This window comes from Rhinoraja longicauda, chromosome 35 (assembly GCF_053455715.1).
Source record: "Rhinoraja longicauda isolate Sanriku21f chromosome 35, sRhiLon1.1, whole genome shotgun sequence".
Taxonomy (NCBI): domain Eukaryota; kingdom Metazoa; phylum Chordata; class Chondrichthyes; order Rajiformes; family Arhynchobatidae; genus Rhinoraja; species Rhinoraja longicauda.
Genome location: NC_135987.1, coordinates 18039349 through 18060679, shown reverse-complemented (window position 1 = coordinate 18060679; position 21331 = coordinate 18039349). Strand labels below are relative to the sequence as shown.

The window sequence follows — 21331 nt, the reverse complement described above, 5'->3', positions numbered from 1 at the left end:
ATTCCTCAAGACATATCGAACATTCTTCCATACTTTCATGGACAGAGATCTGAATCACCAAGTTATACCTATATTTTCTTACGACAAAGTCATTTGGTCCATCCAGCCTCTGAGCTGATCCCACTGTCAACTGAATTTCCCTGGAACCTATTCTCCCCACATTCCCACCAACTCCCCGCATATACACACTAGGGCAGCCAATTGACCTCCACAACACACTCGACTTTGGGAAATAGAGGAAATGGAGCACCCAGAGAACGCACTTGGTCACAGGGGAGAAAGTGGAGTCTGGACACACATGGCATTATTGAACTCAGGTCGCTAGAGCTGAAAAACAGCAGCCCTGTAATATCAACTATCCACTCCACTATTAGGAAGTTGGTTTATTAACACAGAGAACCTGCATTGACTACAGACCAATCCCACCACAGAACGTCGACTATTAATATCCTCCAGAGACACTGCCTGACCTGCTGAGTTACTCCAACACTTTGTGTTCTATGCAAAGAAACAGCCCATTTGGCCCATCAGGTTCATGCCAACCCATCTACAATACCCCTACATGAATCACATTCTATGTTCACCACATTACTATCAACTCCCCGCAGATTCTACCACAAACCTGCACACCAGGGGCAATTCACAGCGGCCAACTAACCAACCAACCTGCACGTCTTTGGGATGTGGGAGGAATGCGGAACTCCCGAACAAAATATGGCCGCACGGTGGCACAGCGGTAGAGTTGATGCCTTACAGCGCCAGAGACCCAGGTCCGATCCTGACTATGCGTGCTGTCTATATGGAGTTTGTACGTTCTCCCTGTGACCCCGTGGGTTTTCATCGGGTGCTCTGGTTTCCTCCCACACTTGCCCCTAGTGTGTAGGATAGTGCTAGTCTACGGGGGAACACATGCCACCGTGTACTCAGTCGGCCGAAGAGCCTGTTTGCTTGCTGCATCTCTAAAGAAACCCGTGTGTCCACAGGGAAAACATGCAAACTCCACGCAGACATCACGGAGGTCAGGATCAAACCTCTGTGCTTGGAGCAGCATGGCAGAAGCTCCATCGGGCTGCAGTTGTAGATTGCACCTTGCCTTGGGACCAAACAGTGCTGCTCCAAAGGCAGTGAACATCTGCCTCCTCTCAAATGCTGAAGTGATCCCATGGTGTAATTCTGCTCAGATATGCCTCCCAGCAACTTTTCAAAGCGTTGCTTTGCTCTTGCTCCAAGACACTTGCATTTTTAGAGAACCTTAATGCAGTGAAACATCCCAAAGTGTTTCCAGACAGAAACTTGACACTTGGCCAGATGATGAGATATTATAAAACAAACAAAGGCTTGGTCAAAGCGGTGACTTTAAGAGACATTGTTTGTGGATACGGTGATTTTCACTCTTTGCGTTTGTGCTAAACTGGGTCAGGATCAGGTGCGTGACCTGGAGTCACTGTGCCCCATGTGTACCGATATAAATCAAAAGTCATTTTGTGCTAAGCCAATATCATAGTAATTCTCTTGTCTGAAATCTTGCATTGTGTTTGAAATTACTAACTGTCTCGTATTCTTTTCTTCAAATCTCTCTCCAGCATTTCCCCTAACCTTGAGCTCGAAGCTCTTTTTAAAAGACATTTCACTCAGGTGGAATTCTTCCAAGGATCTGTCCTGAATCCTCATGATCTCGCCAGAGTTAAGGTAATGACTGTATCCTTTTTCTGACTCTGTGCTCTGATGTGTTTTGTCTCCCAGCCAGGATAGCAAGTTTGAATAAACTCAGACAAGTCTCCCTTGGTTGCTGATTTATCAGCTGCTGTGGGTGGATGTGGTCTGGTTTCTCCTTGGTTTGTTTAGAAAGCTGCATCTCATTTACTGTAAGGAAAGTAGACAAGGTGCGGTGAAAAGTTATCCAGGATCAATTGCTCAGTCATAGAGTCATACAGCGTGGAAACAGGCCCTTTAGACCACACTGGCCAACATGCCCCATCTACACTAGTCCCACTTGCCTGCGCTTGGTCCATATCCCTCCAAACCTGTCCTATTCATGTACCTGTCTAAAAGTTTCTTAAATGTTGCGATGATATCTGCCTCAACTACCTCCTCTGGCAGCTCATTCCATACACCCACCACCCTTTGTGTGGAAAAAGTTACCCCTCAGTTTCCTAATAAATCTTTTCCGCTCACCTATGTCCTCTAGTGCTCGAGGCCATAATAATGGCCTGATTATTGGACTGGGCTACTGCTCTATGAGGGGTGATGGTGCAGCGGTAAAGTTACTGCCTTACAGTACCAGAGACTCGGGTTCGATCCTGTCTACAGGTGCTGTCTGTAAGGAGTTTGTACGTTCTCCCCGTGACCTACGTGGGTTTTCTCCAGGATCTCCGGTTTCCTCCCACACTCCAAAGACGTAGAGGTTTGTAGGTTAATTGGCTTGGTAAACTTGTAAATTGTCCCTAGTGTGTGTAGGATAGTATTGGAGTGCGGGGATCGCTGGTCGGCACAGCACAGTGGGCTGAAGGGCCTGTTTCGGCACTGTATTTCCAAAATAAACTAAACTAAACTAAATCTCTGTCTGTGAGAATACTTTCTCTCTTACTGGAAGGAGAAATAAAGAGGAATGTGAAGATTGGAAGATTAAAAGAGATAGAGATTGTAAGATAAAACAAAAGATTTAATTTTGAAAACTTCATAACTATTTGCTGCTCCTGTGACTGAGACAGGACAGGACAATATTGATTCCAGCCATGGCAGGAATATCAAACTGGTCCTTGCAATTTTACACACCAACCCCAACCATCCCCGGCCTTTCCCAACAGCGTCTGAGATTTGAAGCTGATTGTTTTCATGAGGCAGATGGGAGCCAGCGATTGTAGCAGTTTGCAGTTAGTATTGTGTCTCTTCCTCACTCAGTTCCTTCGACACGAGTCACAACGCAAAGTTGTAAAAGACCGTGGAAAAACTCTGACCACTGCCAACAAAAATATTGTTGCTCTAGGTTTTTGCTGCCGTGAAACTATATATTGTTATGCTACTTGTTAAGTGCCCACATCTAATGCCCTGTAGTGTTCCCACACCTCGTCCCCATTATGAGGCCCAAACCTATCATCTTGTTATATCTCACAAACCTACCATCTACTTGTGTAAAGCTTTGAAACAGTGTAAAGGCTACTATTCACAAAATGCTGGAGTAACTCAGCAGGTCAGGCAGCATCTCAGGAGAGAAGGAATGGGTGACATTTCGGGTCGAGACCCTTCTTCAGACTGATGTCAGGGGGGCGGGACAAAGGAAGGATATAGGTGGAGACAGGAAGATAGAGAAGGGGGAGGGGAAGAGAGGGACAGAGGAACTATCTAAAGTTGGAGAAGTCGATGTTCATACCACTGGAGCTTGAATTAATCAGCTGCAAGCTGCCCAGGCGAAATATGAGGTGCTGTTCCTCCAATTTCCAGTGGGCCTCACTATGGCACTGGAGGAGGCCCATGACAGAAAGGTCAGACTGGGAGTGGGAGGGGGAGTTGAAGTGCTCGGCCACCGGGAGACCAGTTTGGCCAACGCGGACCGAGCGCAGGTGTAGAGCGAATGTAAAGGTTACATTCAGTTCCTGACCACCACTCCAGGAGCCACCCCAACTAGCTGGCAATGCAGTGGGCCAATCTGCAGTTGACCCGCCGATACAGCTATTTGTTGATCAGTTTAGAGTTAGCGTGCACAAATGAAGGAAGTTGATGACTCCAGTCATCACAAAGATGTAACGTATATGAAGGTGGCAGATGAATCGAGATTTCAAGAAAGCTATGATCCCCATAGAATGAAGCCACCAACATACACACAAGATGTCCAGATTCCCAGGGTGGTGGGGATATGGAACGAGCTGCCAGTGGAGGTAGTTGAGGCAGGGACTATCGCAACATTTAAGAAATATTTAGACAGGTACTTGGATAGGACAGGTTTAGATGTATATGGGCCAAACGCAAGCTGGTGGGACTAGCGTAGATGGGACATGTTGGCCGATGTGGACAATTTGGGCCAAAGAGCCTGTTTCCACACTGTAAGACTCTATGACTTATTAAAGAACACCTTTAACAAGTGTTACGTCCATTGACTTTTTATGTATCCAATGTCTATTGTGCCTTTCCATGTCTCACGTCTACTGTCTCGACATGTTTCCCTGCCGATTGCTTGGTTGTGTGCCTCACACCTGTTGTCATGTTGCATCCCACATGCCTGTTGTTTAATTAAGTGACCCATACCAGTTGTTACATTATGTGCCCTGGGACTATTGTCCCATTATGTGGCCCAAGCTGAATGCCTCGTTACATTCCCCCTAATTTCATCTCATCGTGTATACTGTGTCTATTATCTCACCCACACCTATTCCCTTGTGTCAAACCTATCATCTCATTACGTGTTGCGAGTCTGTTGTTCCGGAGTTGATTTGGATTCGGTCCGAAATGGCAAAATCACAATATCCTCTCTAGATATGAATGATACTTTGAGTAGAATCTGGAGGTGGTCAGATAGTTGTTCCAGTGAACATTTTCATTTGCCAGGGTACTTCTATATCTCACATTTTCCTTTTATTGTGCCTTCTAATCAAAACTTGATGTGGTGATTCTGTGTAGAACTTGGATTACTGTTCAACTTTGAGGTTTAAACACAGTTCAGCTCAATCCAGTGCAAGACAGTTTACAGTAGGGGCTTGTGTGTTGCAATGATCCATGACTTTCATGGGCTTTTCATGTCTTTCCATGTCTCAGATAGAGTCATCAGACGCTTGCTTAATTCTGGCGAACAAGTACTGCCCTGACCCCGACGCTGAAGATGCCTCAAACATCATGAGGTAAGAATGAAGGATGGAACATTACTGCCAAGAGAGTGCTGATGGGCCAAATGGATGAGGTCCCAGAGTGTGTCCAGGCTGGGCTGAGCAAATTGGCTCAGTATGTGCAAAACCAAAAGACTGCAGATGTCGGAAACCCAAAGTAAAATAGAGAATGCTAGCAATGCTCAGCAACTCAGTTTTAAGGCCCCACAGCTGATGGAGCCACTGCCTCACAGCGCCAGGGACCCGGGTTCGATCCTGACCTCAGCCGCTGTCTGTGTGGAGTTTACATATTCTCCCCGTGACTGCATGGGTTTCCTCCAGGCGCTCCAGTTTCTTCCCACATCTCAAAGATGTGCGGGTCGGCAGGTTAAGTGGACAGTGTAAATGTGTGCTGATGACTGGTAGAGTCTTTGAGAACTGACGAGAATGAGGGGAGAATACAAATAAAGGAATACTGTCGGATTAGTGCAAATGGTCTGCAGAGGCCACAAGAGGCCGGTTGTGTGTGGGGACTCCCAATGCCTCCATCTGCAAGTCTATGTCAGACCCAAGAATTGGTTTAAGGTTTCAGGTCGATGATCTCCGTTGCAACAGGGAAACGTTAGAAATCAAACAAGTTTTATGCTGCAGAGAAACAGGAAGAGAGAACAAAAGGGAAAGTTTGCAATGGAATAAGTAGATTGAATGATATAAGTGGTGATAATAAGGGCTAATGGTTAATTCAAGCTGTCTGCAAGAAATAGAAAAGGAAGGCATGACTGTCTTCTGAAATAAAACCCAGTGCTTGAACTGATTGTGTAAGAAGGCAGTTGCAGTTGCTGGGTTATACCGAAGTGCTGGAGTAACTCAACGGGTCAGGCAGCATCTCTTGAGAAAAAGGGTGGGAGATGTTTCTGCTTGGGACCCTTCTATGGAAGAAGTTTGCACGTTCGTTCTGTGACCACATGGATTTCCCCTCACCACCCCCCCCCGCCCCTTTGCACATCCCAAAGACATGCGGGTTTAAAGGTTAATTGGCCTTGGTAAATTACAGCCCGGTGTGTAGGGAGAAGAAGAACGAGTGTGAATGGGTGACCGATGGCCAGCGTGGACTCAGTGGGCTGAAGCACCTGTTTCCCTGCTGTATCCTCCAATCAATCAATTTATATCTCCAAATGTTCTTACGAGTTTGGACTCCATTCAGCCCATGCTGATGCACAACTGATGTTCACTGCAACATATTCCTGTCAAACAAGTTTTATGAAATTCTGTGATAGAGTGAAGACTAGGAACCCCTTGCTCCTGCCACCCATATTAAAGATAGACACAAAAGACTGGAGTAACTCAGCGGTTCAGGAAGGGCAAGTTGCAGTGGCCAATTAGCCTATCAACCTGCAGGTCTTTGCAGTGCGGGAGGAAATTGGAGCACTTGGAGGGGCCCGTACTGCCACAGGGAGAATGTACAAACTACGTACGGGCAGCACTCGTGGTCAGGAGTGAACTCGGGTCACTGGAGCTGTGAGGTAACAGCTCCACTAGCTAATGTATTATGCCGCCCCATCTTCCACATCAGTAGTTTTCCTTGCGAACCCATTCCAAGACTCATATTAAACCTGGATGAAACTTAAGCCTGACTCTCGTCCTCCCTGTTAACTTTACAAACTTCAGTTTACATCCTTAATATTTGGATTCTTTACAAAGTCAACCTTTCTGCAGCAACTTTGCCAATTAACCTGGAAACATCAATTCACAGTCTCACTTTTTCCAAAGAAAACTATCCCAAGTTCCTGAACTGTTTTCCAATAACTTAAATTCCTCAGCCCAAAAGCCGCTCACATCGTTCATCTCTGAAATCTTTGCAAAGTAGTAGATTATTTGAAAGTGCGAAAAGCCATCTGCTGAAGCAGTTCAGCAGGTCAAGCAGCATCTGCAGAGGCAACAGGATAAACAACACATTGGGTTGAGACCCTGCATCAGGACTCCAGACTAGGGAAGCTTCTTCATAGCAGGCAGGCCTCGAAGAGACTGCAAGGTGGAGCAGTAAAACGGAGCAGTAAGAGACTAGTGATGGTGGAATCTGGAATGTGGATGTCAGTGATAAAATTCACAACCACCCCTCTCCCTCCACAGATGCTGCCTGACCCGCCTGAATTCCTCCAGCAACTTGTATGTTGCTCCAGATTCCAGTATCTGCAACATCTTGTATCCATAATATATTAAGGAAGTCATTTTAACTAATATGGGAACTAACAAGTTCTCCCCAATGTTAGGAGACAGCACCCCCACTACACCAAGACTGTTCTCTCTCTTACTTTGCATTGAAAGAGGCCATTCAGCCCATCAAGTCCAGGATTGGGGGTAATCCCATTGGGCCCATTCCCCCTCTCTTGATTTCCCGCTACCCCTGGAACATATTCTCTCTCACTCATGCCATTAACTCCTCTTTGATTATATTAGCCATTAACGTACACTCAGAGGTAATTTACAGTCACCAATTAACCTACCAGTATGCCTTTGGGATGAGACTAGAGAAAACATATCAGGGAGAGTGTACAAAATCCACACTGACTGCACCCAAGGTCAAGATCAAACATAGGTCCCCAGGGAAGGAAATGTCAGAGAAATTAAACAAACATTTTGTATCACAAGAGGAGGCACAGTGGAATAGTGGGGAACAATGCTCAGGAATTGGGAGCTGAAAGAATTTTGAGTTGTGAAAAAAAAGTTGTTGGAGAATTTAATTGGAGTGGAAGTGGATAAATCTCCAGGATCAGATGACCTGTAACCCTGGGTTTATAAAGAGGGGGGGGGGGGGGGGGAAGGGTGAGAGAAATTGTAGAGGCACTGGTTATCATCTTTCAACATTCCATGGATTCCAGAAAAGGTTCAAATGTAAGCTCGCTGTTAACGAAAGGAGGAAGAGCAAAAATGGGACACCAGATAGTCTTGCCTGACATCGGCAATGCGGAAAATACTAGTATGGTTCATTAGGGAAAAAACTGCAGATGATGGATTAAATCGAAGGTAGACACAAAATGCTGGAGTAGTTCAGCGGGTCAGGCAGCATCTCGGGAGAGAAGGAATCGGGAGAGAGGAGATCTTATCGAAAACGTATAAGATTATTAAGGGGTTGGACACGTTAGAGGCAGGAAACATGTTCCCAATGTTGGGGGAGTCAGAACAAGGGGCCACAGTTTAAGAATAAGGGGTAGGCCATTTAGAACTGAGATGAGGAAAAACTTTTTCAGTCAGAGAGTTTTGAATCTGTGGAATTCTCTGCCTCAGAAGGCAGTGGGGGCCAATTCTCTGAATGCATTCAAGAGAGAGCTAGATAGAGCTCTTAAGGATAGCGGAGTCAGGGGGTATGGGGAGAAGGCAGGAACGGGGTACTGATTGAGAATGATCAGCCATGATCACATTGAATGGCAGTGCTGGCTCAAAGGGCCGAATGGCCTCCTCCTGCACCTATTGTCTATTGTCTATTGAATGGGTGAAGTTTAGGGTCTCGACCCAAAATGTCACCATTCCTTCTCTCCCGAGATGCTGCCTGACCCGCTGATTTACTCCAGCATTGTGTGTCTAGTATGGTTTATTAGGTAAGTGATTACAGGACCCTTTGGGGAAAAAAACACAATGAAATGAACAATTCAAAATGGATATATGAGTTTTGGAAATTTATTAGAGTCTATTGAGGTTGTTATCAGGCAACTGTATCATCCTACCACAACCAGAGAGCAGTCCTAAACTACTATCCACCTCATTGGTGACCCTCAAACTATCCTTGACCGGACACTGCTGGTTTTTCCATGCACTAAACATTATTCCCTTATCGTGTATCAACACACTGTAAAGGGCTCGATTGTAATCATGTATTATACAGAATACAGAATACAGAGCTTTATTTGTCATTCGGTACCGAGGTACCGAACAAAATTACATAGCAGTCACACAAAAAAAAGAACACAAGGCACATGACCCCAACACAAACGTCCATCACAATGACTCCAAACACCCCCTCACTGTGATGGAGGCAACAAAACTTCCACTCTCTTCCCCACGCCCACGGACGGACAGCTCGTCCCCGACCGACCCGCACAGTCCCCGCAAGGGGATGGAAGTCCCCGCGGCCGAGCCGTACCGGGCGCTGAAACGTCCCGTGGCCGAGCCGGGCGATGGAAGGTCCCGCGGCCGTACCGTGCGCTGCTAAGTCCCGCGGCCGAGGGACTTTACGCTGACTGGTTAGCATGCAACCTCAGTACACGTGTCAATAAACTAAATGTTCCTCCCTTGTACCTGTGCCTGTTGAGTGAGACAAGGGTCAGTTCCATGAGGGAGAGCTGACAAGGCAGCAGAGTCCATCCACAATGACGAAGACAGAAGATAGATGGAACTTAAATCATCTGATGGGATCCGTCCGTCCTTACACTACCCTGTTTTACTTTTCCTGCACACCCTTTTAATTACATTTCATCTATTATCGTTGCCAGAGATGTCTAGAGGAGGGATTGGTTTGTTGGAAGCAATACTTTTAATTGCTTCCACATGTTCCGTGCTTTAAAGCCCTTATTGTTGTTGTGGACGTAGCTAGACAGATTTGAAGAGAACAATGGTGGATTGTTCTCTCGGGTGGAACACTGTGAGACACTGTGTGCTTCAATCTCGCTTCACGATCTCTACCCCCGACTGTGAAAGGCCACTGGATGTTTGTTGTCAATAACTTGAGTTAAATTCAGTACATTTGAGCGGAACTGTGCAGCAGGGACCGGTGTAGAATTACACACTGGTCTGGCACATGTGGTCTAGTGACACTTTGACAGAGCAGTGGACAGGGAGGGGCAGAGTGCCTGGAATCACTGGCAGGTTATGGAACCGCAGACATGGATAGAGTGAGGAACTGATACCAGTGGACAGTGCGTGACACCCACGGACAGTGCGTGACACCCACGGACAGTGCGTGACACCCACGGACATGCGTGACACCCACGGACAGTGCATGACACCACGGACAGTGCGTGACACCCACGGACAGTGCGTGACACCCACAGACACCGGGGCTTCTTTTGTGTCCATCATCCATGTTTCAAATATTACATCATTGCCATCGTCCGTCCTGAAAAGGGCGCAAGCCTCCAGCGACAATCAATGTGAGCCGTCACTTGTATAATGGATGATGGTGGCAGCAGAATTAGCTCAGGACACATCCAGTTTCCAGCCCCGCGACGTGGACGCTTCTGCTACGGGGCACAGTCCGTGGGTGTCACGCACTGTCCGTGGGTGTCACGCACTGTCCGTGGGTGTCACGCACTGTCCGTGGGTGTCACACACTATCTGTCGGTGTCACGCACTGTCTGTGGGTGTCATGCACTGTCCACTGGTATCATTCACTCTCAGCTAGTTCCTCACTCTATCCATGTCTGTAGGGTCTACCTACAAGATGGTGTCATCAGAAGATAGGAACCTTGCAGGTATAAATTAGCAAATCAAATATCACCGCCCACGTTGTGATGGGTTACATAGGTGCCAGTGTCAGGGTGTGGAGTTGCACCTTGCACCAGTGCTCATGGAACACCCACCAGGACAGGGGTGGGGGCTAAGGAATCTCAGAAGCGAGGGACTTTGGATTTTGCGATGTGAATGTTCCAGGGTAGTTAGCTGGCAGCTCGGGAGGAGGTCAGCAGTCTGGACAGGTGAAGCTCTGTGTGCTCTCCAGTGGTCAAAACACTAACACAGGACTTGATGCAATGTTTGAATCGGAAACATCGGCCATACCTTTTCACCCAGAGCGTCCCTCCAACATTTTGTTTGTTGCACTGGGTAACAATCCCAGTATCCCGGTCTGAAGAAGGGTCTCGACCTGAAACGTCACCCATTCCTCTCTCCAGAGATGCTGCCCCTCCCGCTGAGTTGCTCCAGCATTTGGCGTCTACATTCCCAGTATTTCTCAGTTTGTGGTGTGGACGTCAGCTGTCAATATGATCTTGTTTTCTTTTGAAACTAATTTTCGTCAAGGGCTTAACCTTAAAAAGAGAAAGAAAGCTTGCTGACTGACCATTTTCCTCCATTTGTTTCAGGGTAATATCCATCAAAAATTATAATCCAAAGATAAGAATTATAACACAGATGTTACAGTATCATAACAAGGTAGGTGTGAGTTAACTTTTCATGAATGTTTGGATTTTACTCGTGTTGTGCAATTTTCCTCTTAAAATGTTCCACAAATCCTATACAACACTGAAACTCCCCATGCCGACCATTATGTCCCATCTCTGCACATCCCATTTAGTCGAACTTGGCACAGATCTATAAGTTTCTTCGCCTTAGTGATTCCAACGGTTTCACGGCATTGAATCTCTGTGGAAAAGGGAAGTTTAAAACCCGAAGGTTTGAGTTTATGATGAAGAGTGAGAGGTTTAGAGGAATTTGAGGAATAAAAATTGACAGAGTGTGGACACAATCTTGAATACACTGCCCTTGAAAGCGTTGGAAACAAGTATTCTCACAACACCAAAGATGTATCTGGACGAATTCTTGAATCACCAAGGCAGAGGAACCTTTGCATCCTACTAAATCCTACCAAGTCCTACTAAATGGGATGAACAGGAAATAGAAATAGCCATCGATTTGTGTTGAAAACCCTTCATCAGTTGAAATGTTTTCAACCTGAAGCATTACCTCCGGTACTGCCTGACCTGCTGAGCATTCCCAGCACTTTTATTTCAGATTTCCAACATCTGTTGTATTCCTGTTGTCATTGTTTTCATTTTGTTTGCTCCAAAGACGTGCAGGTTTTTAGGTTTGCCTTCTGTAAATTGTGTGTAGGATAGAATTAGTGTACAGGGATTGTTGGTTGGCATGGACTTGGTGGGCCGAAGGGCCTGTTTCCACAGCGTGTATCTCTAAACTAAATTAAAACAATGTTGGTTCATGGCGTATTTATCTGAGTCTAAACCATTTCAACTGGAAAGATGAAATAGTAGGTCCAGGAACAATCACAACTTATAGATTTCCGTTCTAGTTATAATCCATCCTATCTTGGAAATATACTTTCAGTCATTCAAAATCACCGACGCCATACCCTAGGGTGACCCTTCGAACAACACTGTGGGAGACTCTTCACTAGAATGGCCTCTGTGTCCTGACTATAACTTAGATGCTGGAGAGTTGGATTGTGATGGGAATCTAACTGGGGTTAGGCCTTGAGTCCAAGTCTCCAAGAAACATCCAAGGATACTGCCTTGGGAGTGGTGCTTTCCAGGTGCCCCAGTACTAAATTCCAGGGAGAAGTGGAGAGGCGAGAGGAAATGTTTTTCTGAAAAATGACACGCTCCATATACATGGGCAGCTTCATATTATCCCTTTATCCTAACAGCACGGCACATGGGTTTGAGACAGGAGCTATTCGATATGAAGGGCCGTGCCAATATGGAGGTTCACTAACCACATCCTGACTCTGGTCCAAGCTGCAAACTGCCAGAGGACACTCCTGCGCACGTTCCTTCATTCTCAATGCCACTGGGTTTCCTCAGCACAATGGTGAAAAAATAAATTGAAACACGATATTTTTGCCGTGTTGGTGGAAACTGAGACTAGGAGAAACGCACAGCGTGGTGGAATGTAAGGATGTGGACTCGAAGGGTCTGAGCCATAGGCAGAGAGTGAGCAGACTGGGACTCATCTATGGAGCACAGGAGGATGAGGGGCGATCTTATAGAGTTGTATAAAATCACGAGTGGAATAGGGGCCTCTCATATTCCAGGTTTGCAGGTTATTTGGCCTTTGTATATTGGTCGTAGTTTGGAGCGAGTAGATGCAAAAGTAGGATAACGTAGAGCTAGTGTGAACGATGGTCGGCATGGACTTGATGGGCCGAAGGGACTGCATACGTGCTGTATCTATGCATCAATTCAATCGAAAACATCAAATCTGGTGTGACTTTACTGAAGGTGTACTTTGAGCAAAGATTAGAATTCCTTCGTTTTCACCTCTTCCACAGTCAACAATGGACCATTGTGGGCTCCACCTTTCCTGGGTCATCGGAGACAAATCTGACTTGTTCTGTACCTTTTCATACCTGTAGTTTCCCTCTCCCCAGACTCTCAGTCTGAAGAAGGGTCTCGACCCGAAACGTCACCTATTCCTTTTCTCCAGAGATGCTGCCTGTCCCGCTGTTATTGCATTATTTTATGTCTATCTTCAGTCCAGCTGCCTATTTTCATAAGTTCATACGTGATAGGAGCAGAATTAGGCCATTTGGCCCATCAAGGCCCAAAGGGCCAAATGGCCTCCTCCTGCACCTATTTTCAATGTTTCTATGTTTCTAAGTCTACTCTGATATTCAATTATGGCTGATCTATCTTCCCCTCCTAACCCCATTCTCCTGCCTTCTCCCCAGAACCCAAGACACCCGTACATATCAAGAATCCTGTCTATCTCTGCCTTAAAAATGTCCATTGACGGCCTCCACAGACTTCTGTGGCAATGGACATTTTTTCCATAGATTCCACAGATTCACCACCCCCTCTCCTTACGTTAGGCTGCATGTTATTTTTGTTTAAATGTCTGCATGTTGCGGGTTCTTCAAACCGATGGAGAAACACCTGCACAATGTCAGGCAACAAATCACAGTGCTGACAGCCCAGACACAGGGCTGGCAAAGAGGCAAACAGAACTGTTGTGTATCGAGCCTGTCACCAGTGCCAGCCGCTGGAAGCAGTCCAGCTGCTTGTCGTTCTTGAAGTTCGCTGCCAGACAGAAATGCCACACTGGCGCACCTGTGCGAACAATGTAAAAATAAAACAAAAGTGTTATCGTGGCGATAGTTGGAAAGGTGAGGAGAAGACCCCAGGGGTGCCTGCACTGAACGGGCGACAGATGTCCACACAATGTCATCCCTTCAATGGTGAACTCGCAGAGGAACTGGAGCCACCATTGTGTGAAGCCTCCGCCACAGTGGACAAGAACTGTTAAAAAATATCCACACCCCAGCAAGGGCAATTCAGTCGGTAACTTTTTTTATTCTTTGCTTTGCTCTCAGGCCCATCTGCTGAATATACCCAGCTGGAACTGGAGGGAGGGCGATGATGCAATCTGCCTGGCTGAGCTGAAGCTGGGTTTTATAGCTCAAAGCTGCCTGGCTCCAGGCCTCTCCACAATGCTGGCCAACCTCTTCTCCATGAGGTCGTTCATCAAGGTATTGTACTGTCTCTTCACATTAATCCTGACAAAACATTCACCCGGCTTGTCACTACATTTATCTTGAAGGAGAGCGTTAAAAATTCTCTGCCTCAGAGGGCAGTGGAGGCCAATTCTCTGAATACATTCAAGAGAGAGCTAGATAGAGCTCTTAACGATAGCGGAGTCAGGGAGTATGGGGAGAAAGCAGGAACGGGGTACTGATTGAGAATGATCAGCCATGATCACATTGAATGGCGGTGCTGGCTCGAGGGGCCGAGTGGCCTACTCCTGCACCTATTGTCTATTGTCTATTGTCTATTTGCTGCTGATCTTACTTTGTGCAATAGAGCTTGGGTTTCAAAAACAAATCTGGTGGCCTTCTCTTAGATTTTATGTTAGTTACCAGCCCACCAGGTATATAGTTGGACCATTTTCCTCTTTCATGTCTCGAATAAGAGACATGATAGAATAACTTAAACATGGAGTTCTGGGTACCCCTAGGTAGACACAAAATGCTGGAGCATCTCAGCGGCTCAGGCAGCATCTCGGGAGAGAAGGAATGGGCGACGTTTCGGGTCGAGACCCTTCTTCAGACTGATGTCAGGGGAGGCAGCGGGACAAAGATAGAATGTAGTCGGAGACAGGAAGTCTAGTGGGAGAACTGGGAAGGGGAAGGGGATGGAGAGGGAATGCAGGGGCTGTCTGAAGTTAGAAATACCCCTACCTTGGATAAAGAGAAAACAAGCAGTGAAGATATTGGGGAAAGGGTCGGATAAGCCAATGGGTATGGTGGAGAAAGAAAGCCCTATCTCTTGAACAAAGTGTTGGGTGAGGATTTGGGAAACTCTGCCTTTGAGACTCCAGGGCAGGAGCTGGGAAGTGCGTTCGCCCAACTCTCAGTTCAGGCTGGCCTAAGCACATGAACCAAAACATTTTCCTTCTGTGCCATTAGTGTCTCGGATGCTCCGCAGATTGGCTATGATGCGTGCTGTTTGCAGGCATGTGGTGAATGTTGGAGGAAGCCCAGCAAATGGTTCACATTCGTCCAAAACTGTGGGCAGGAATGATTACAAAGTCTTTAACCTCCCGACAACAATTGTGCCTCCCTGTGGGGGAACTGTTCCTCGCTCTGGGATGTCTAACTGCAGCCTGCATGCACATGGTGGGATTAATGTCGCAAAGATGTTCCACTGCTCTTTATAGAGGTCCTACCAAATAAGATGTGACACCCATCTACTTGTTGGACTGGGGAGCGAAAGGCATAAGGAATTGTCCTAAAGGAAGAGAGGGAAGAGCATTGGGTTGAATTGCCTGAGTACAATGGAGCTACAGAAACCAAGACAGTGTAAAATTTGTGGAGTTCAAGGTTCTGGAAAGTTTGGAAGGCTGGAGGAGAGCATGGAGATAGAGGGGGGCTGGGATTTATACACAATTTAAATGCTGCAAGGCATCGGCATCAGTTCACGTTTGTAAGTGAGAGGAGCAGAATTAGGCCATTTGGCCCATCAAGTCTACTCCGCCAATTATTTTTCCCTCTCAACCCCATTATCCTGCCTTCTCCCCATAACCCCTGTCACCCATACTAATCAAGAATCTATCTGTCTCTGCCCTAAAAATATCCATTGGCTTGGCCTCCACAGCCTCATGTGGCAATGAATTCCACAAATTCACCACCCTCTGACTAAAGAAATTCCTCCTCATCTCCTTCCTAAAGGAGCGTCCTTTTATTCTGAGGCTATGACCTTTGGTCCGAGACTCTCCCACTAGTGGCAACTATTTCTTTATCCAGTTATCCTGCAAAGCAATTGCAAGAGCACTGTGATCATTAAATCGGGAGGTAACCAAGGCATGGATAACAAAATTATCAACCAGTTTATAAAGAACATATTTGTGACTCTGCAGGGTCCCAGCGGAAATCTTTCCCTTGTGCGTACTGTACCTTGGATTCACATGCAATGAAACATTGTAAAAGCTCCAGCTGCTTATGGCCTGCTGATGTTGTTTGTGTGGTGTTATGGATGGGCAGTTTAAGTTGCACCACTGTTCCAGAATTCAGGACCATTTCTAACCTAGAGTCCCCTTCCCTGCAAATAGTTAAAAATGCCAGCAGCTTCCTTGACCAAGGTTTTGGTTTGCATTTTGGGAAGATACAACAGACTTTCCCCATTAAGCTGGACCTTAAACAGTATGATTCATTTTGACTGCCTGCTGTATTATTCATTTTAACCCAAACACAAACCAGAATTGTCTGATTTATTCTTCCAGTTACCACAATATTCATATGGAACCTTTTAATTTTATTTAGCATTTGGCAGAAAATGAAAAAGACTTTAACTCCAGTATACATCTTAAAGTTCAGCATACATTTATATATATATATATTTTTAATTCTTACTAAACAATGACTAATAATTTCAGCAGGATTTGCCTGTCAGACTCGAGCCAGAATAATTACGCCTGTCTACTTTCTCAGAACCAATGCATCTGAACATCATGGATTGTTGGGTTAAAATGCAGATCTTCAAAACATTTCAAATTGTGTTTGATGTACCATGTGTTAAGCAAATTGGATTTAGAATTAGATGAAATTTGAACGCAAGTGTTTTCTCCAAAGGGCATCAACCCTTGCACGTACTCTACATACCTCTTTAACCCAACTTATTTCTTCCATATGCAAATTCCTACTAAGCTGATGAAAAGAGGGACTGGGGTTTTCATGCTGGGATCCGTATAGAGCCATATCAGCATCATCATCATCATACACATACAGCCGGAAACAGGCCTTTTCGGCCCACCAAGTCCGTGCCGCCCAGCGATCCCCGTACATTAACACTATCCTACACCCACTAGGGACAATTTTTACATTTACCCAGCCAATTAACCTACATACCTACATTAACCTACATATGGGACAGAAGGGAAGCTATTTGGCCCATTGAGTCCATGCCAGCTCTTGTATCACAGTCTGTCTCTCTCTCTGTGCCTCAACAAGTTTATTTCTCTCAAGTGCAAATCAATCTCAATGTGAGATCAGTCACTGGCTCTGTTTCCACTAATCTTCCAGACAGAGAGTTCTAAATCACCGTCATTTGCCACATAAAATGTTGCTCCATGCATCTTCCCTGCATCGCTCATCCAGAACCTTAACAATGTGCCTCTGGTCCTTTACCATAAATTAAAGGGAACAGCTTCTTTCTGTTTCCCGTATTTAAGCCCATCATAGCCTTGTACATCTCTCCTCATTTCCAACTTTCTTCTCTCCCCTCTCCTACAATCAGTCTGAAGAAGGGTCTCGACCCGAAATGTCACCAATCCATGTTCTCCAGAGATGTTGCCTGACCTACTGAGTTACTCCAGCATTTTGTGGATCAACCAGAATCTGCAGCTCCTTGTTTCTACAAAATCCAAACCATCTAAAGGTCATAAGTGATAGGAGCAGAATTAGGCCATTCCAAAATCCAAACATTGAGATGCCTTGCCACTTTGGATTACCCAAATAATTAATAAATTCACTTTCACTAAAAGATACCAAATAGCAACAAAAAAAACGAACTAAATGTCACATCAAAGAGGGTCTAAGCATCAGTAATGAGCAGCATGAACATACTGCCTCTGAATTCACTGTTACCAAGGTTGGGAGGAGAATGTGTTGCAGGGTTGAATCTTTCTTCATGGGTTGTCCTGCTGTAGTAGGTACACGGTTAGTATGGGTGTCAGGAGTGATGGGGAGAAGGCAGGAGAATGGGGTTGGGAAGGAGAGATAGATCAGCCATGATTGAATTGACTGTGAATGGAACAGACTTGATGGGCCAAATGGCTGGATGATCAGCCATGATCATATTGAATGGCAGTGCAGGCTTGAAGGGCCGAATGGCCTACTCCTGCACCTTTCTTCTATGTTTCTATGCCTAATTCTGCTCCTATCACTTATGACCTTATGTACAATGAAAGCGTTTCAACAATTGGCATGCAACTGGGCAGTGGGGTTAATTTTTTACAGTCGGGGCACACCTCCTGTTTATGGTAATTGCTATTGTAAAGGCATTTTGAAGAGCTGCACTGACCTCCAAATGTTACCGAAGAAATCCATTGTTTGACTGAAGTATTCTGCGGCAATTTACCATTCATGTCCAAACACCCGTCAACAGTAGAATTAATGATTTCATCTGCAACAAAGCGCCTGTAAAAGATTTTTGTGTTTCTCGTTATGACTCTGACTGATGTGGTGCACACTCAACTATGTAACATGATCGAGATTTTTTTAGTAACATGATTACTTTTTTTTTGTAACAGATTGGTCTGGGATACTCAAGCTGCATATATGTGTCACGTTCTAAATTAGAAAGGGATATGGATTTAAAGAATGCCCCGTACCCTGGAAAATAAAATGTGCAGGAAGGAACTGCAGATGTTGGTTTAAACCGGAGATAGACACAAAATGCTGGAGTAACTCAGCGGGACAGGCAGCATCTCTGGAGAGAAGGAATGGGCTACGTTTCGGGTTGAGACCCTTACATCAAACTAAAAGTCACGGGAAAGGGAAACAAGAGACATAGACGATGATGTAGGGATATATAGAACAAATGAATGAAAGATATGCAAAAAAAGTAACAATGATAAAGGAAACAGGCCATTGTTAACTGTTTGTTAGGTGAGACTGAAAGCTGGTGTGACTTGGGTGGGGGAATGATGGAGAGAGAGGGAATGCAGGGTTACTTGAAGTTAGAGAAATCAATATCCATATCACTGGGTTGTAAGCTGCCCAAGCGAAATATGAAATGCTGTTCCTCTAATTTGCATTTACCCTAAAAATGTTTTGGATTTTTCATTATATCCTGTTGCATTTTGTCCTTGGTAAATATATAACTTGTGAGGTTGACTTTTAAAAATATTTTTTCATTGTCAGGTCATTGATGAAGCCGACATTTGTTGGGAGTATTTAATTGTCCTGTAGAGGGCTGTAGTAAGTCACTTTTTGATGTTGTCCTCCCATAGTTCTTCCATAGAGACACAAGGAACACCAGATGCTAGAATCTTGAGCAAAACACAAAGTGCTGGATTAACTGCGTGGGTCAGGCAGCATCTCTGGAGTAGATGACTTTTCAGATCTGGACCCTTTTTCAGACCTCATTCCCGACCCGAAACGTTGCCTATTCATGTTCTCCAGAGATGGTACATCTATAGTGCTCTTGTAGAGGACTTTCTTATGCCTCTGTGGCTGTGGCTCCAGAACCAGGGGCCAAGGATCAGGACTGCATTGCAATCATTCACCGGTACCTGTTCTACCATAACTTGGGCAGTTACATTGCAAATTATTGAAACATAGAAAATAGGTGCAGTAGTAGGCCATTCAGCCCTTCGAGCCAGCACCGCCATTCAATATGATCATGGCTGATCATCCAGAATCAGTACCCTGTTCCTGCTTTCCCCCCATATCCCTTGATTCCATTAGCCCTGAGAGCTATATCGAACTCTCTCTTGAAGGCATCCACTGAATTGGCCTCCACTGCCTTTTGTGGCAGAGAATTCCACTGATTCACAACTCTCTGGGTGAAAAACGTTTTTCCTCATCTCAATCCTAAACAGCCTATCCCTTATTCTTAAACTGTGACCCCTGGTTCTGGACTCCCCCAATATTGGGAACATTCTTCCTGCATCTAGCCTTTCCAATCCCTTAAGGATTCCATCCCATTCCATTCTGGGAAGACCGCAGCCAGAATAATGAGAGATTCGGGGATTTGCACCCCCGTATACAGTCACTGGGCTGAATGGACTGTGCTTAATCCTTAACAATCTGGATGTTAAAGGATGAAGTTGGGCCTCATCCAAAGCAAGTCCTGATTTTTTTTTAACCTTTCCATTGAATGACCCGATCAGTGAAACATTCACACTTCTTACCACAAAGTACAACTATTTGGCTCTGTCGCTTGCTTGCATTTCTTAGTTTGATTTACTGTGGAGACGCAAGGAACATCAGATGCTGGAATCTTAAGTCGAATACAAATAGCTGGAGTAACACAGCAGGTCAGGCAGCATCTGTTTAGGACGTGGATGTGCGATTTTCAGGTCGGGACCGTCCCTCAAGCTCCAGACCTGAAACTTTGCCCATCCATGTCCTCTCGAGATGCGGCCTCAGTTACTCCAGCACTTTTCCTTCATTAACTGCAGCTTGGTGTTATGGTTCTCTAGGCAATGACACTTTATCAAAGGCACTCATAATGGTTTGCATCTATGTGAGATCTGCTTTTGATCACCGAGAATTTGATGGAGCATTGGTGCAGATGCCGATTGTGATAGCCCTTGTAAAGTGGCTAGTAGGCTTCATCATAGATGGTCCAGGCAGAAGAGAAAGATCAGGTCATGTTTCAGATCACAAACACTTTCTCAGAACTGGGAAACAGATTAGAAAAGGCAAAAATGTTGTTCCAGATAAGGTGGTGGGAGAGATGTCCAGGACACAAGGAGCATCTTATGGGGTGAGACCAGATTAACTAGGTTTATGGGGCAGTTTAGAGGGTGATTATGCTTCTATGGAGTCTCTCTGTGGTATGATAGGAGATAGATGCAGGGGGGATTGCAACGTTAGTGGAGCCTGGACCACTCAATGGCACAGTAGGGCAGCTAGTAGAGCTACTTTTTAGCTCCAGGACTCAAGGATCCATCCTGACCTCTGGTGCTGCCTGGGTGGAGTTTGCACGTGCTCCCTATGGACCAGACATAGAATAGAGGCATAGACATATACAACATGGAAACAAGCCGTTTGCCCCAACTTGTCAATGCCAACCAAGTTGGCATTCTGGGCTGGTCACACTTGCCTGCATTTGGTTCCAAAAAATCTAATTTCCTCCCACATCTGAAAACTTGAGAGTTGGTAGGATAATTGACCGCTGTAAATCGCTTCCTGGTTTGCACATTCCCCCTATGACCAGATAGGCTTCCAACAGAGTGAGGGGTGGAATCTAGTGGATACTTGATGGAAGTGAATGGAGAATCAAATGAGTGCAGGTAGGTTTAGGGTAAAAAAAAATGGATGGTTGAAGGCTTGACATTCCTTGTGTCGCCTGTAGCAATGTGCCCAGCCTGCAGCTCCTTGGGATGTGGGAGAGAACCAAGTTGTGCACGGTACCGATCCACATATTCATGGTGGGCTGAACTGTGAGCTGGAAGGTCAGATATGACCAGAATGACCTGCACACCTGTAGGGATATGTGGTTTCTCTTCCTTCTCCCTCCTCTGCCAGCAACGTGCCCAGAAATTTTTGGTAACTCAAAATTTTCTGCACATCAATCCCCAATGATGTAACACTTGTCACTTGCGTTGTACCTAAACAAGTTGTTACGTGTGTGTTAACTTTTGTGTTA

The 21331-nt window shown here is 45.5% G+C and overlaps 1 protein-coding gene across 3 annotated transcripts in view; it reads left to right on the top strand.

The window, feature by feature from the left end:
• Positions 1–21331, top strand: part of LOC144609998 (calcium-activated potassium channel subunit alpha-1) — a 594620-nt gene that overhangs the window by 404653 nt on the left and 168636 nt on the right. For all 3 annotated transcript variants that reach the window (XM_078428430.1, XM_078428427.1, XM_078428428.1), the window contains exons 11-14: positions 1584–1689; positions 4750–4832; positions 10868–10937; positions 13831–13986. In XM_078428430.1, the coding sequence (XP_078284556.1) occupies positions 1584–1689; positions 4750–4832; positions 10868–10937; positions 13831–13986 (415 nt within the window). The remainder of the gene's footprint in view (positions 1–1583; positions 1690–4749; positions 4833–10867; positions 10938–13830; positions 13987–21331) is intronic.